Here is an 18,824-nt window from a genome sequence, read left to right on the forward strand (position 1 = left end):
CGCATGGGGTCAGAGGTCAAAGTTCATTAGAAATTTCACAAACACGACATCCAGAAAAGGATAAGTATTTTTATGAAAAGGAAGATTTTAAGGTTTGTGGTAGGACTATATTTATATAATACACACATAACCATGTTAAGTTAAAAATTATGAGCGAAACTATACAGTAGGGAAAACGATAAACTCAAAACTAAAGATTTCTATTTCGATATGTCGTCTGCTAAATACAATGTAGATCTAAGCGTAACACATTAGGCTAGTAAGTGCTTAGCCCATGTCATAAAGACTAAATTAAGTTAGGAAAAAATATTTATTCTATTATACGTAAGCTTACACATAAATATCAACATTAGCCTATCATAACTTCTGCCTGAAATAAATATTTTTAATTTATAAAGAGGCTTAAAGATGCTCCACCACTGAAATTTTTTTATCTACCAAAAGAGACAGAAGAATTAGTATACTAATAGTTTACACCATATATTACCACCATGGGAAAGTTTGAGCTTCTAATTTTACTTCAAGATAAAAACATTTAAAATAATTAAATGCGTGACCACAAAAAAATGTTCCGCGGCACTAGGCCTATTTTCTAACGTTATAATGAAGTATTGATTGCTCATGCACCAAAAGAAAAGTAAATTATTTCATATAAGGTGAGGGTAGGAATAATTTTGTTGTTGCTGCCCAAATGGAACGCAATATAGATCTGCCCGGAATTACATTTGACATTCAATCAAGGATTTATAAGTGAGACTCATATACGTCCTTGATTCAATGGACAATCACGGGATTAAAATTATAAGGTAGGCCCTTGGTACAATGTAACCGACCTGCGACACCTAAAAAACCAATAATATAAATATAAAATAATGATATAAAAATAATATATAATAATTCATATTATCGCGATAAAACTGGGGTTTTTCTTCTCTCTCACTCTCTTGTTTTTAGCTTTTCTTTTCCTAAACCTGACAGTAGAGGTACATACATTCAAACATGGATTTGAAGGGCTGTAAATAACTAGACTGCACAGCACTTTATAGTTCAATAATCTTTCAGTCAGTATTAATATATTTTACAATAATTAATTTTTCTTTTTTTTCATACCAAATCTGGCTTTCTGATTGGCCATCAATATTTTTTTGCATACCAGTATGAAAAAAATAAAATCCGAGAATGGCGCGAAACACCGACGTTATCGTGACGTCACTATAGAGACATTGACGTTGAGTATCGATTCGGAAAAAAAGAATCCCTTGAAAAACCACTATAATGTTACATTTACACTTACTTCATTTCATCAAATGGAGTATAAAATTAATTATAAGTATTGATGTCACTATTGTTTGATTTTATCGGGTTATGAAAAAAAATGTTTGCAAACTTTTGTGAGAATCCGCTTTTTGAGTGCTTTTAAACAAATAATTATTAACAATTATACGAATTGCATTTAATAACCCTATATATAGATAGCCAAATACAGTGTAATCGGCGGTGGGTGCTTGTTTTTCAAAAACAGAAAAAACAATGAACTTTTTTTCTACACATTTTGTTATATGCATTTGGATTTGGTGCCGTAGTGTTTCATTTCCGTCGAACTTATAAAATATTTTGTTCATCTTCTAACATTTACTTCTTTTATATTCAATATTACAATGAAAATAGAAACAAATCAGCACCAGAGTTAAGTTGACAAATATGCATTCTACGTTATGTATATGATCGTCTTTCCTCACAACTTTACAACCCAAGTACATATAAATACATATCGGCAATCAATTTTTTTTATCATCTTTGAATTACGGAATTATCTATATTCTACGACTATGATATTATCAGGCATCCCTCTAAGCTTCGGCGTGAAATGTTACTGATTTAAAGTCAATAAAAAACAAAAAACAACTACGAAAACTGCTACATTCCCGGTCCGATGACGTGACGTCATACAATAGTCGATTGTGTTACTGTGACGTCATATATGTTCAAATTTCAAAGATGTCTATTCGGACTTGGCACTCTCTAAAGAAAAGCTTGTGGCACTCATACCGACGAATATGCATGTTATTATTTTTGAATGATTTTCACGGCTTAATTCATCAAACCTTACGGTTTTCAATAGATTAATGAAGAAAAAATAAAATTTTCGTTCAGTTACGGCACATATAACTTTAACAGCGAATTTCATCCAAAATGTTTGGTCCTAATTCAGAATCCCATTTATGCATCATCTATGTACCAAGAATGAGTGGTAATATTTATAAAAAGTTGTCCTGCTTGAAACATATGCCTGAAATGGCACGATTTGTCGCCATTTCTCCATGAAATTTTGAGTCACGCGACCCTCTACTCTGACATCTACACGTATATATTTGTATTATCTGGTATACCATTTGAATATTATATAATAATGTATATATATGTCCAACTGATAAGTCAGAAAAATTCAATAAACTAACCTGAACTTAAAAAACCCATTAAAATATCTGTATCTATGGCACAAAAAGTCGCACGAATCCATTATATCAGGAAGCAGTAGCTACAATCGCATGCCAAATGTGAGTCAAATACTGGTATGTATGTTTCCCATATATATTCATTCTAGTATATTATATGTATCTTCGTGTAAAATTTGGTTGAAATCCGTTCATAAATGAGATCGGGAAAACCCAAAGAAAAAAGTAAGAGTGCATACATTTTATAGAGAAAACATGCATGGAGTAGCATTCAGACGATCGTGATATTCATGACGTCATGTTATCTGTGACGTCATTGGTATTGTTGAACCGTTTAAATCTGGGTGAGGCTCTTTGGCACTCAAGGGAATACGCCAAGAGCCTCAATTGAGGCCCTGTGGCACTCTAAGGGTTAAATAAAATCAGCTGTTTGAAAACTGTAAGGTTCTCTCGTCATGTTAGGTATCTGATATTTACACATGTTCAGTCAAGGATTGTTAAGTGATCTACGTCCATGGTACAGTACATTATCGAGTTTTTTTCCAAAAAATATTAAAGATAGTTATGTGTGATGTAAATTTGGTATCAATATAAAGATATCTATATTTGAATCACTAAAAACCAGATGCAGATTTGTCAGTGCAATGGAGAAAACGTGTTTTGTTTATGACCAGTCATATCGTTAGATGGATACGGAGAAAAAAATAGACTACCAAACACCATTTACCAATATATTTGATGATTAATTATTTAGTAAATAAAATAACGAATGGACATACTCTACATGTATTTATTTTGACGAGGAAATACCTTACTTGGGTTATATGTAAGTAAACGATTCCGAAAACAAACCAGCACGTCTTCTGGATTTATGATGAATATTGACGCAGTATATTTATGACGTCATACCGACGAATATGCATGTTATTATTTTTGTGTGTTGTACCTTCATAACATAAAACATATTCAGATTGAATTTTAATTTCAATTTACTAGAGATAATCTCTTCAAAAATTCAAAACTCGTTTTGTTTCTGTGAAATAATTACGTACATTTTATTGTGTACGCCAGCTTATCAGAAGCGACGTTACAAACGCCATTTTTCCCCATATGGACTGATAAGTAAATTTTTAAACCAATGAATTATTTTATATGGTTAAAATTTTCAAGCATTCCCATTGGTGTGATCCGATACACGTGACTCTCACGTACACAGGATTTCTAGATATAGGGCGATTGGAAATTCTCAGAACAAAACGTCTATTTTATCACACTTAGTGAAAAAGTAAAATAAAAAAAATGCTGACCTAACATAGATTTTGAAAGGTATAGCACAAATCATTTTGATTCTATGCTTTCGAGAAATGTATTGTACATGTAAAAGAGAAATTACTTTCGTCTCCTGTTGTATAATTAATAATTGAAACATACTGACCTTGTAAACAATACAGTATAGTCAAGGTGGCACCTTTGAAATATTTCGTCAAATTTGTTTTTTGAAATATTTATATTCAGAATATGAGGCTTTGTTTCGTTGGATTTCTCTGATCATATAATAGCTTATGTGCTGGTAAATATACATTATATACACGATATATCATTTATCACCAGCACTGAAGTCCATTTATAATAACACTTCACTGTTGTATCGATATCGTTTTCCAAAGTTTTCCCAAACTTGGCTTAACATTCCTCGGAATCTTCACAACTTTTGCATCCGAATCGGCTTTTGGTAGTCAGGGTACGTGTGTGATCTGCCCAAATCGGTCTTTGGTAGTTAAATACATTTAGCTTATTTTGATATAATTCAATTTTGCCTGTAAAGAGCATTTTCATTGGCTTAAAATTGTGCTATAACAGCCCATAAAGGAAAAAAGGGTGTCGCCGTTTGTAATGTCGCTTCTGATTGGATGAGATAACGATGTAATGATTTCATAAACAAAAGAGTCCCAAAATGAATTTTGAATATTGAAGAGATTATCTTTTGTAAATTGAATTATAATGATTAATTTGAATATATTATTTGTGTTATATCTCCATTAGAAAAAAAAATATATTCAAGTTCACCTTGAATATTTATATAAACTTCATTTAGGCAAAACCAAAGCAACTAATGAATGAAACCTGAGCGTAGCCAATGACACAATATCATCTCTTTTTCTTTTTTCTTTTTTTTTTCTTCAGCATAGCACAGGACAACAACCGAACAAGAAAGATGGCCAAAGTTAAAAGTAAAGTAAGAAAGCTATATACATTTTCTACACCATACAGCCAGAGTGCTATTAACCAAGAATCCGCAACAAAATCACCCCAAGGAAACACCCAAGTACTTATCTTTGACTTTTGTGATATATTAGACGGAGTTGCGGCTTCAACCAAACAAAAACATACGCCAGGATCTAATGATAAACAGAATGAAGTACAGAAGAGAAACAGCAATGAAGGTCAGAGAAAACAGAAAGAGAAACATAAAGTAACAGCATCCGCCATTGTGGTAGACGGGCAAGGAATAACTGTACGGGAGAAGATTGTCTCGAAGGCCGTGATAAAATCACCACACAGAACAACGAGGGTTGCTGAAAAGAAAATGGTAAGCTTGCCGTTATGTTAAATCTAAATAGGCACTATAATGGTAAGCTTGCTGTTATGTTAAATCTAAATAGGCACTATAATGGTAAGCTTGCTGTTATGTTAAATCTAAATAGGCACTATAATGGTAAGCTTGCTGTTATGTTAAATCTAAATAGGCACTATAATGGTAAGCTTGCCGTTATGTTAAATCTAAATAGGCACTATAATGGTAAGCTTGCCGTTATGTTAAATCTAAATAGGCACTATAATGGTAAGCTTGCCGTTATGTTAAATCTAAATAGGCACTATAATGGTAAGCTTGCCGTTATGTTAAATCTAAATAGGCACTATAATGGTAAGCTTGCCGTTATGTTAAATCTAAATAGGCACTATAATGGTAAGCTTGCTGTTATGTTAAATCTAAATAGGCACTATAATGGTAAGCTTGCTGTTATGTTAAATCTAAATAGGCACTATAATGGTAAGCTTGCTGTTATGTTAAATCTAAATAGGCACTATAATGGTAAGCTTGCTGTTATGTTAAATCTAAATAGGCACTATAATGGTAAGCTTGCTGTTATGTTAATCAAATCTATAATAGCTTGCGTTATGTTAAATCTAAATAGGCACTATAATGGTAAGCTTGCCGTTATGTTAAATCTAAATAGGCACTATAATGGTAAGCTTGCCGTTATGTTAAATCTAAATAGGCACTATAATGGTAAGCTTGCCGTTATGTTAAATCTAAATAGGCACTATAATGGTAAGCTTGCCGTTATGTTAAATCTAAATAGGCACTATAATGGTAAGCTTGCCGTTATGTTAAATCTAAATAGGCACTATAATGGTAAGCTTGCTGTTATGTTAAATCTAAATAGGCACTATAATGGTAAGCTTGCCGTTATGTTAAATCTAAATAGGCACTATAATGGTAAGCTTGCCGTTATGTTAAATCTAAATAGGCAATATAATGGTAAGCTTGCCGTTATGTTAAATCTAAATAGGCACTATAATGGTAAGCTTGCTGTTATGTTAAATCTAAATAGGCACTATAATGGTAAGCTTGCTGTTATGTTAAATCTAAATAGGCACTATAACAGTGAATGGATTTCAGTTTGGGTCAGAAAAAGAAATGAAAGGGAAATAGAGTTTGTGAACATTTTTGACTCTGCATCCCCCTCTCTCTCGTCTTTTGTTTTGACACCTTTGAGATAGTAGATGTATTTTTTTCACGCTGTTTGATCTAAAGTTTCTTGCGATTGTTGGTATTTTTTTTTTCTCTTTCGCCTTTTGAGTTGACGCCTCTTGCGATTGTTGATGCCACTTTTCTTTCGCCTTTTGATTAAGTTCCCTGGTCTACTTAAAATGTAATAGCTTAGACTCTAAAATCGGTGAAAATATACTTAAGAAAACCTAGAATATATATGCATCAAGGTAGTGTGTGTTGCATTGTCGTAAGAACAACGTGCCCTTGACATCAATATATTAACGCTCCATATTTATCATATTCCAATCCGGTTAATAGCTGTATATCATTAATTAGATGGACGTTGCATTGTTTGACTGTCTTGTAGATGACTTGCAGCGTATTTAGACCACTTAGTCTTGACCGAAAAGTAAAGGCCAAGAAATTTGCTATCAAAAAGAATGAAATAATGAAAAAAAAATGGGGTGGAATTTCTCTGGTTCATAACTGAGTGATTAAAATGACTGACTGACTTAATAGAGGAACGGATGGGCACTTGATGGAAGCATTGGATATCATTATACCATTACATATATGTATAACCGATCTTCTAAATATTATAATGAGACTTGTCCCTAACACAGATAAATAAGCCCTCCGCTGCAATCTCCTTGACTGACTGCAAATGGAAGTTGATATGCTCCTTTCTGGACACCTCGTAATTTACATTTGGCGTAATCCACACACCAGAGACACACGGTAAAAATGCATGCATAATGCATGAAAAAGTGGCACAATGGATTTCCACACCCCGATTGAGCACATTTCTGTGCCATCTTTGTTGAAACGGGACTGTTATCTTCTTATTGATTGCACTTTGTATACTTGTGTATTTAAAGCTAAATCGAGGTGGGGTATATTTTTTGTATCTGGGAGTTTTCAACCCTTCTGTAATATATGATAACAGTGGCGAGTCATTTCGCTGTTTTGTCGTCTGGAGCAGTGATAGCCAACTACCCAGCGGTATTTAGGACGGCGGTGTGAAACATAAGACGACCTGCTTTATGAAAATAAACATTTAATTTATTTCAATTAAATTGCTCAGAAGGTGACGATAAGTGTAGTTTTAACAGTAAGTTAATAACTTTTGCAACTCTACAAAATTGTCGATCTCGTTTTACATTCGCATTTTAAAAATTAAAAGCCATTTCGGAAAGGTAGTGGGCCTTTAATTTATGTGATGTGCCTAAACTAAACTTTAATCACAATCATGGCCAAAAAGAATTCTCACTCCCACAGATAAAAACGTTTCTATTAACTAAACTTACATATCTGTTTATTAACATTCCAACCCTGTTTAGTTTTGCTTAGAAAGTGGGAATCTCTTGGTTGCAAAAACTTTTGAAGCAAGATATTGGTCCATGTTTTTACACTGGAACACCGAAGAACTGATTTGGAGAGAATATTCCTTCATTTACAGCACTTCCCTCAAAAGAGGAATATGTTTTACGAGCCATTATGGTTCAACAGCAAATTTAAAGTTTATCAAGAATTTGTCTACTATACTAGTAATCAATGGTCCAAAAACGATATGACTTTTAGATTTAATACTTGTGGTATGAACATGAGAAAATAATTGAAAACTACAGAGCATTTTGTAAAAAATTCTCATTCACGCCTTCAGTTACAATCCCATGGGGCAAGAAATGCCACAGTACAATCAAGGCTTTTTGTAAGAACTCAAAGTTCTCATCTAACCATTCCCCATTGAGTCATACCTTGAAATTAGAACAAATAAGCAAAGAGGAGTGCTATAACATACAATACAAAATTCAAGAACAAGTGTCTGTTTGATCTTCATATAAGGATTAGATTTCGTTTTTATGTTAACCACGTCATTTGAAAGTGACGTAATTATTCATTAAAAGTCGGTCAAAAGTGGGAGGAGCTTACTCAATTGAACAGCGAATGATGACTCTTCACGTAAGATAGAATTATTCATCCGCGACGAAAAAAAGTTTAATATTTTAATGTAAAATAAACATGACAAACAGAGTAAATTTCAGTGATAATTTTATTTAATTTTATCAGAACTTAGATAGGTATTCAATTTTGCTAAAAGTTAATATATAGCGTAATAACATAAAGTATTTGTACTCGGCCACATGTGTGAACTCGGTGACCGTTATTGTGAAGCGAGGCGAGGCTGACGCACGCTTACACACTGGAGTTTTCCGAAGTTGTCAAAACACCGATGTTCAAGTAGCTAAATTTGTTTGAGATTGTCGTCTGACTTGACGATATTACATCCTTCGGAGCCATGTGATTATATAATCTACGCTTAGATCCATCGCCATCTATAGATGGGACAAATTCACTTGTGTTCGATGGATACAATGTATTTGTGGTGACGTGTGACTGTCAACACGTGGATTACTAGCGGTGCATGTTTTATAATACACATGATTAAATTCTCAAAGAACAAAGACAAGAGAATATGTCTATAACTGACCTAGCTCTGTCAGTGGGTCTTACGCCCGTCAATCCCAAAGACTCGATCGTAGGACACAGACACAGAGGTAATGTTTACATTTGACATCCATCATTTTTTAAAAAAAATGAAAGCGCTGCACATCGCCACGGTCGGGATATTTTTCCCGTTTCTTTATACAATTGTTAATTTTAAAAATGTTTGTATCGTATATAAATATAAAACATATATGTATTGTTTACATTTCCCCAAAAGTCTATGAAAAACAGCAATATACACGTAATGTTACGTCAAAATGTAAACAAACAAACATGGCTAACATATCACCAATCTTCAAAAAAGGACAGAAATCCAACCCTGAAAATTATCGGCCCATATCACTCACCTGCATCTGTAGTAAAATAATGGAACACATTGTAGTCTCTAACATCATGACACATGCTGACACAAATGATATCCTTTACCCGCTTCAACATGGCTTTCGCAAATCTCGTTCATGCGAAAGTCAGTTGATAGACTTTATCGATGATGTATCAAGAAACCTTGATGAGGGAAATCAGACTGATATCCTCATTATGGACTTCGCCAAGGCTTTTGACAAGGTCAGTCACTCCCTCCTCATCCATAAATTAAAGCACTATGGGATAAGAGGAAACGTTGTCACCTGATTGAGAATTTCCTTCTTGGTAGAAAGCAGCTGGTTATGGTTGAGGGGGAGGTGTCTGATTATGTCAAAGTCCACTCCGGTGTGCCACAGGGATCGGTCCTCGGACCTAGTTTATTTCTTTACTACATAAACGACATCCCTGTCGGCCTAAACTCCACCATCCGTCTGTTTGCAGACGATACTATTGCCTACTTAGTTGTCAAGTCTGACAGTGATGCTGAAACTTTACAGCAAGACTTGGACAAACTCTCGCTTTGGGAAAAAACATGGAAGATGTCCTTCCACCCAAGCAAGTGCAACGTTTTGTCTGTACACAGAGGGAAAACTCCAATCAAACATAATTACATTCTCCATGGACACACATTAGAACACGTAGATCAAGCCAAGTACCTGGGCATAACATTACAATCAAACCTTAAATGGGACTCACACATAAAAAACATCACTACAACATCAAAATAGGTTCAGCATCAGTTAAGTCCCAGGCATACAAATCACTAGTCCGTCCATCCCTAGAATATGCCTGTACAGTATGGGACCCTTACACCCAGGAAAACACAGAAAAAATTGAAATAGTACAATGTAGGGCTGCACGTTATGTATTAAACAAGAACTTCTACACACATAGAACATCTAGTGTAACTGATATGCTGAAAGATCTTAAATGGCGCCCTCTTGCTGTCTCCTGTCAGTATATACCCAATATTAAAATAAATATGTCATTATCTACCGACTTTACCGGAATCGACTCAATCTCTCTCATGACATTATCTTCAATTTGTTGAAGTTGGCCATTACCAATTAGAAGTAGAAGTAGAAAGCCACGTGTTTCTTTTTTTTTTAAAAGTAGCCCCTTTACGTTGCATAGAATATTTTCATACGCAAGTTCAAAGTTCAATGTTACCATGCAGTTATGGTAAACAAAATAGGCTAGTACTTACGTATAGTGATCAAGCCTAGCAAGTGTAAATATATGTACATATAAATGATTTTTGGTGGAACGAGATTCAACGGGAATGTTCACTTCATGTTTATTAACAGACAACAAGATAAGATTGTTTCAGTTATGAGTCAATATCAGAAATTGCCCATTTTCCTGTCCGAGCACTTAACGATTTACACATTTCTTTCTAATAAAAAGATATAACCAAAAATATGTTAAAATGATAAATTACATGTAATACTTTAATCGAACATGTTTTTTACTAGAAAAAAATAACATTTATTAAAATTGGACAATTTCAAATATTGGACTTTTGAGAAAATTATATTGTCTGATAGCATGGTTACCAAATTTACCTCAATAAAAACAACAACATTGCATATACATGTACTTAAACACCGTCGACGAATGATATTTTTTCTCTTTCAAAAACAGAAAAAAGACTAATTAGTATTTTTCTTCACTTACTTTACACCATAATCACTATTGAACAGTTTGAGGTTCTAATTTTACTTCAAGATAAAAATATAAAAAATAACTAATTGCGTCCCTAAAATATCCATGACATTATATCTTATATGGAATGAAGTACTGGTCGCTCATGTACCAAAAGCAAAATAAATTATTTGATATGTATTTTTGTGTTAATAAGACACATATATACACGATTAGACATTTTTTTTATTTCAACCAATTTTATTGAATAAATTAAAAAGATTGGGCATCAGACTAGGCCTATGTAAACCCTTTCCTACTACGATTAGACACGATTAGACATCAATTATTGTTCAAATGATGGGTATCGTTAATACTCTGTCGGCGGTGGAACATCTTTAATGCTATTTAATATGAAACATATGCTGATATTGCAATCTCAATAAAAGGTTTTTGACCCAAACTTTTGTTGTTTTTATCCTTTGTATCATTTTGTATCATTTTGTGATATGTATTTGTTTGTCCCAAGTTTTCGATTCTGTGTTGTTACCGTGATAACTTGGTGGTTTATTTGAGGACATACAAGCTGAGTAATGATACCCATAATCCTTTGATTAAGCATCATTTCCTGTTATCCTCGTGGAAAAGTTGAGTCAGTCTGAAAATTAAATCTGAAGACATCAAAGGTAAGGAAACCCCTTTAGTACAATTTTCAGGTCTGTGCTGTTGTCTACTTTTTACAATATTCATTAAATTCTTTTTTTACATGTTAAGTATTGATTTTAAGGTTCTTATTAAAATGTTTTGAGATATCAAATGAAATTTCCATCACACGCAGAGATTAAAGAAATAATCTTGGATAAGTAAGAAATCTTCTTTTCTGTTACCTTTTGTGCTGTTACAATAAAACAATTAACATGACAGACATATATCGGTTAACATGAAGGATTATTTTCATCTTTCTAGGTTCTTTTTCTTATGAAACCGGTATTCACAAATAGTGCAATGGCATGAAAATATTTGTTCATGAAATAAACTACATGTAGTTCTACAAGTAGCGAAAAAAAAGTAAGCAATTAGTGAAGAGAAAAATCCATTTTTGACATACACATACATGTACATTTCTCATTTTGTAATAGCACAAAAACCAAATGTCACAGACAGTACAGAAATTTTTTATGTTAGTAAGATACAAAAATGTGTGATATTAAAATGTAAACAAGTTTAAAATTACCCTTTTACCTTTCCATAACCAAAAACAGGAATCATTTAATATATTTAACATTGCGCTGTTGATTTTTTTTTTCATTCAGAAATTAAAATAAAAAGATGATGGAAAACGAAAACGTAACAGCATAGAATGTTGAAACATGTATCTGGTAACAGCACAGAATATATTGTTTTGTTTTGCTTTCTTTATGTATAAAATGTATTTTCTTTTTGATATATTTATACAACAGTTAATTACATAAAACCATATTTGTTTGTTTATGGCTCTAATTTGATGTTTTATTTCATGAGGATAATAAACAATACATGTATGGATACATCAAGCCTGGCAGAAACAACACGAAAAATGCAAGTTTATGACGTGTATTGGCATAATATATTAATTATAATAGCTTGTAGGTTTAATGAGCACAGACCATGAAAATACTTAAGGATTTAGTAGGTCAAAGCAAGATTCAATCCTTATATTTCAATTCAATCGTATTGTTATTTTTTAGTAAAAAGTTTTGCAAGTCTCTGGGCTTGTGCAAGTCTATAACGAGAGACTTAGAAAATAGTGCGTCATTAGAATACAATTTATTAAAATGAATATCGCAAATATAACAAATTGTCATACATTTATTTCGAAACAATTATATTATCAATGTAATCCAGATGGAACATAAAACATTTACAATATATTTAGAAATGATTTCAAAAATCTTTAGTCAAGCTGCGGAAGGATAATGTGTAGACTGTATGAAACGGTTGTCTCCCGCTTCGATTCAAAATAGAGTCACCGTAACGGAAAGGTTCTTGTGGTTTATGCAGCCTTTAGCCTTGATTCAAGTTGAACAAATGATTAAAGGTAAATCAATATTCATTGACTTTTATAAAGTTTTTCTTATCGTCGTCAAGGCTTCATAATGTGTTTGTAACGGAGACGTTCTAACGTAGTTTCGACTGTTACGTCACACAGGGACATGGCACATTTTCTTCTTCGGTATAGGCAATACTGCTCGACTCGAACGATAAACAAGAGTTAATAGAACGATAAACGGACAGAAGTTGATCCGATAGACCCAATCAAAGCATATATTGAACGTTATGTGTATAACAGGCCTAATGACTTTGGCCTACACCCCCCCCCCAAAAAAGTACACGTCTCACGCCTTTCTCCTTTGTTGACGACATTAGCATAACTAATCATAAAACTGCAATTTGATTGTTTATGAAAATATTTTCAAAATTGTAGAAATCTGTCCGTAATATTTGTATTTTTTAAACTAACTTTATTCTGATCTCATCTAGGCCTAGTAGGAAGCTACTCCTTCTTGGGCAAAAGTAGGTCTAGATAAACTATTTTCTTGCGCGAAGACCGATGTTAATATACCCAAGTTCATGAGCAAATGAACCAGGTTTTTAAGTAGTTTCAATAAGCCCAACTTCAGTGAGAATTGTAATGTTATACTATGTAAGAAGTAACAGCGCAGAAACTCATTCAGTAAAACATGTCTATGGTTAAACATTCTCCTTTATTAATTCTATCCTCCTCATTCTTGTTTTTTTAAACATACATTAAAAATTTTATAGAGGAATTTTCTTCTATTTCAGAATCGATATGACATTAAGTGCCGTTGAAAAGCAGAGACGGTACCGCCAAAAGATGATATGCTGATTCTCAAATAAAGAAGTGAATACTTGAAACAAGAGGCACGAAGGCCTTACTGGTCATCGGACAACGTTAGCAACAGTCGTATAGGAAATTCAGTAGAAAAGGTGTCATGGTGGCCATCTTGGATTTGGGAACAACACCCAAAAATAATTAAGTTTCAGCCAAATCCCACTAGTAGAACTTGAAAAGAAGTTCAAAATGTGTTTTTAAGGTGGCTTGCACTGAAGGATACTCACCAGGGAACAAGATTCTGCAGATACAGATGTTATTATGTGGTGCACTATTATACTGATATAACTACAAAACAATGGGTTCCTAGTCATTGTCAGCCCGCGTGACCTGTTGACAAAAGTAATGAGAGTATGAGCAATACACCAATCACATAGGCTGAAGCTGAAGTCAAATCTACCGAATGCCGAGAGCACAGAAGAGCTTAGTCTTCATAAACCACCATACACCTCAGATGGTGGAGGTCTTTTGGAAGACACCAACGATATGGAAGTATGAAATATGAGTCTCTCAGAATATGCAAACCAATGAGAAACACCAGATGGTACAGGTGGTACTGACACTAGTCAACAGCCAAATAACATTTAATTTGGATAAAATTTACATTGGACCACAGGTTGTAGTGTTATATGATCAAGTTGCGTATCCTGGAAAAGTCTTAGCAAAAACGTCTCTGAACAGGAACTAACCTATCGCGGGAAAAGATTACATTTGGCATCGTAAGAAAGATCAGTGCTGGTATACCTTTTCGAATGTAATTTTCCGTATTTATAGCGCTTCTACTTTCCGTAACAACCAAAATGCCCTCGGCTCAAGATTTCATGAAAGAAGTGTAAGGCAATCTTTCAATTGTCGCAGCTTCTGTTGAAAATGACGATCGTCGAAAGAATATGACGTCAACAATATTACGCGCGTGCAAACTATTGACCGACCAATAGTTTCTGAGGAATTTGTACATATGTAATGATTTTCTAGCAATTTCTGGTGAAAACAGTTGGAAATACTTTATTTACATTTATATAGAGAGTCCGTTGACAAAGTTGTCTATCCATTCAACAGTTATTTATTACAATATATTTGTCCATCAGTTCAATAGTCATTACAATATATTTGTCCATTAATTCAATAGTTATTTATTACAATATGTTTATCCATCGATTCAATGGTCATTACAATATATTTGTCCATCAATTCAATATATTTGTCCATCAATTCAATAGTTATTTAAATGTATGTATCCATCAATTCAGTAGTCATTACGATATACGTATATATATATGTATGTGTTCATCTTTTCACCTTTGACTTTTTTGTATGGATCATTTTGGAATGAAAATTAAAACAAAAATTTGTATACATGTATAAACAAAAATATTTTGATTATTTCTGAGTGATTGTAAATGTGTTCTTTTTGAGTGATTGTATCTGGATGATATTTCATTTACACTACTGAGATCTTGCCTGTTGTTTGATACTCAAGATAGAACATCGTTGCGTCTGCTGTGTATGAACGAAGTGAACTATAAATTGTTCATGAAATATTAAGAACCTATCCAAATATAACCGGCTCCAGCGCTAATATGACAGGAGATTCATGAATAAGATATGAGAATCCATTTAATTGCCAATTTGACCATAAATAAATTTGATCTGTATCAGTGATATAAGTGATGGAGATTTTAGTAATCAATATGTGTTTCACAGTTCAGCATATACACTCTGTATTTACACTTTTGTTTTATTTAGATGCGATTGAAAGTCATTGGAACTATTTTCAAGATGAAACAAGAGTTGGACGTAATAAGAAAGCGAAGACTTAGACTAGCAAGTAAGTGTTTTTCCTCTTATAACTTTATCCACAGTATGTCGATTATGTTATGGCGATGCATGTTAGCCTGGATTTATTACATAAATTATCCACGGTTCGGTAAACAAGCGCCAATCACCTGTTTGTTGTAAGACAGCATGTTCTTTGTCTTTATAGCTTGAATTCATTCCAGTGATATTTTATACAAATGTACCTGAAGCCAAGGCCAATAGATTTATAAGCAAACACGGTAACAGATATCTATATAAATGATAGTTATTCAAGAACCGGTTAACGCAGCTCGCGCATGAATACTGTGGCGTCTTTAACGATGCAATTGGTATAATATTATTTCAACCAAATGTTCTTGGTGGAAAAATATGTCGGATGTACATGTATTGAAAATACAGATAATATCAACAAACATAACAGGAAGCTTCAATAAAATATACAGTACACCTGGTATTCTTGATCTTGAATTGTACATATTATGAAACTAATAAGATGTATTTGACTGACATAGTGTATGATAAAGCATGAAACTATCACCAGAAGGGATTTTTATTATGTAGATGATCTATTATAGTGTTGATTTACGTGATTGTTTTTTCGTAACAGAGAAATTACACAATGGACCTACACCTCAAGAAGAGTAAGAAGAATGGTAACCATCGGCTAACATCTTAGGTTTATTTTACTTTGTCAAGGCCTCGGGAGATCGACTATCATCATCGTGTTATATCTTATTACTTGTGATACTCCTTTGTCTCAATACTTTAGAAAGAATGAGTTTGTGAGATGCCTGTTTTTACATAAGGATCCTAACACATCAGGTGAGGTACAGCCTTCTGATCGACAGAATCCGACGATTTCTTGGTTGTCTCCTGTTCTTATCTTCATTAGTGAAGTAAGCACAGGTATTCTGGAAAAAACGCCTTATTTCTACTTTATCATCCGATGATATTTTTAAAGTTTATTTCTAAGTTAATTATCTTCTATTTATTATACTGGAAACCCTCCCTAATTTTACGTTTTCGTTCTAGATGACCTACCTACCTTCCTACCTACCAGAACTGTATTTTGCATTGATATATATTTTGCAATTGTATGAAAGGTGATACATTTTCTTGAATTCAAAATGTCTGCGAAAGATACAATTTATAGTTTGTTTATAGTAATATCTGTGCGGCATTGATTTCATTTATATGTATAAAATTATATATAAAAATATGATATGTATAAATTATAAGATTGAAGAAATGTCCACTGACATCTCATTGATAACCCTAGATGGATATTATCACAATTTTGCTCTTACAGTATATTTTGATAACCGTGTTATTAGTATGTCATATTTGACGTTTCTTAACAATGTCTGTGGAAACTCTCAATTTACATATTAATTTTATTCGTCATAGTTTTATCATTAAACTTTGATTAAAACTTCACAAAATTTGTCTTTTAATATCAAAGGTGTCATTATTCTAGTGTTTTAGGTCATCTGATCCGAAGGGTCAGACTGACCTATATATTGTCACCATATCCGTCCGTCGTCGTCAGCCATGCGTAAACTTCTCATTCAAACGATTTCATCTCAATAAACGAAAGGTCCAGGGTACTGATATTTGGCATGTAGCATGCTGTGATAAAGGGCTACCAAGTTTTTTCAAATGAATGACCTTGACCACCATTAAAATGTCACAGGGGCCAAATAGGCTAAAACTTCTTGTAAATAACTCAGAGGCCTATACATCTGGAGACGTGATATTAGGCCTGCAGCATGCTTAAATGAAGTTTGTTCAAATAAATGACCTTGACTGCCATTCAAGCGAACAATGAATGCTCAAACATGTTTTCCCTATAATTATAGAAATTTTGAGCCCTCTCTAGGGGAAAATCTAAGAACTCAGGGCCGCGAAATTCACAATTTTTGTAGAGAGCGTTAAGACCTTTTAATATATGAAGAGTATTTGATTCCACTCAGGTTTTTTTTGGGTATGATGTTAAAATGATATCACAGTCTTATAATAAAGATGGCCGCTTGTCGGCCCTATTGTTAAAGGATTCGTCTCAATACGCTTTATACAAAACAAAAGGCCAAAGGGGAACGTTCATATAAAATTTGAGAGAAATCCTTTCTGTACTTTCCGAGGAATAAGGATAAGAAGAATTTTGTACAGATGGACAGACAGATGATGGTGATGGGCTAAGACACAAAAACGACACATAAAACATAGTCAATAGCTTTAATTACTCTGTAAATCATCAAAACAAAAATTTAACAATCACAACCGTGTGACACGTCCTAAAAGGCAAGCATAGAAACAATTCAGGAGCTTAATTTTCAGTCACTGTCGATATCACAGAGCTTAATTTTCTGTCAATGTCAATATCACAGAGTTCAACAATAAGGACAGAATATAAATACATCTTACTTTAAGGATTGGCTTTTCTGTTTTTGATGAATGTACAACAATTTTTTTACTTCAATACAAAATTATAAATCATTATCATATATTTAAATAGTAACCTTACGTTTACAAATTTTTATATTGCATCAAATATAATTCTCAATGTTTATGACCTAACTATAATATAACTAATCTGAACAACTTTATAGGATAGTTTGACTAAAACTACACAGAAAACTTAGTTTATTGGGCGTTTAAGTTTTAATTGTTTTGTAAACAAGAGGCCCATGGGCCTTAAAGGTCATCTGACTATTAGCACAATACAGCGTAGTCGTTTAAAATTTTTAGAATATTTGACCCCTGTGATCTTGAATGAAGATCAAGGTCATTCATTTGAACAAACTTGGTAGCCCTTCATCCCAGCATACTACAGGCCAAATATCAGGTCTCTAGGCCTCTTAGTTATTCTCAAGAAGTTGTTTAAATATTTTAGCCAATTCGACCCCTGTGACCTTGAATGAAGGTCAAGGTCATTCATTTGAACAAACTTGGTAGCCCTTCATCTCGTCATGCTGCATGCCCAATATGAGTATCCTGGGCATTTCGGTTCTTGAGAAGAAGTCGTTTAAAGATTTTAGCCTATTTGACCTCTGTGACCTTGAATAAAGATCAAGGTCATTTATTTGAACAAACTTGGTAGCCTTTCATCCCAGCATGTCACAGGCCCAATATCAGGTCTCTAGGCCTCCTATTTATTCTCGAGAAGTCGTTTAATGATTTTAGCCTATTTGATCCCTGTAACCTTGAATGAAGGTCAAGGTCATTCATTTGAACAAACTTGGTAGTCCTTCATCCCAGCATGCTGCAGGCCCAATATGAGTATCCTTGGCCTTTTGTTTCTTGAGAAGAATTTATTTAAAGATTTAAGCTTATTTGACCCCTGTGACCTTCAATGAAGATCAAG

General features: G+C 33.5%; 1 protein-coding gene across 3 annotated transcripts; it reads left to right on the forward strand.

Annotated features, from left to right (window-relative positions):
- The first annotated feature begins 7 nt into the window (after positions 1-7).
- On the forward strand, positions 8-17,020 carry LOC138335589 (uncharacterized). Of its 3 annotated transcripts, none has more exons than XR_011210303.1 (5): positions 8-92; positions 4,641-5,046; positions 15,389-15,470; positions 16,068-16,356; positions 16,493-17,020. XR_011210303.1 is itself a non-coding variant. In XM_069284750.1 (5 exons), the coding sequence occupies exons 3-5, from the start codon at positions 4,672-4,674 to the stop codon at positions 16,103-16,105; spliced, it is 495 nt and encodes a 164-aa protein (XP_069140851.1). In that variant the 5' UTR covers positions 16-92; positions 2,530-2,573; positions 4,641-4,671; the 3' UTR covers positions 16,106-17,014. The 3 variants fall into 3 exon arrangements, 2 of the variants coding, with proteins under 2 accessions (XP_069140849.1, XP_069140851.1); XM_069284750.1 differs by adding an exon at positions 2,530-2,573 and having other exon boundaries at positions 16-92; positions 16,068-17,014; XM_069284748.1 differs by having other exon boundaries at positions 16,068-17,011.
- The last annotated feature ends 1,804 nt before the right edge of the window (positions 17,021-18,824 follow it).

The sequence above is a fragment of the Argopecten irradians genome, chromosome 11, assembly GCF_041381155.1.
Source record: "Argopecten irradians isolate NY chromosome 11, Ai_NY, whole genome shotgun sequence".
NCBI classification, from domain to species: Eukaryota; Metazoa; Mollusca; class Bivalvia; order Pectinida; family Pectinidae; genus Argopecten; species Argopecten irradians.

Excerpts from the sequence above, each read along its gene's own strand:
- LOC138335589 (XM_069284748.1), top strand. The coding sequence starts at position 73 with ATGAAAAGGAAGATTTTAAG. Across the intron at positions 93-4,640 it reads ATGAAAAGGAAGATTTTAAG|CATAGCACAGGACAACAACC; the intron begins GTTTGTGGTAGG and ends TTTTTTCTTCAG. Across the intron at positions 15,471-16,067 it reads GCGAAGACTTAGACTAGCAA|AGAAATTACACAATGGACCT; the intron begins GTAAGTGTTTTT and ends TTTTCGTAACAG.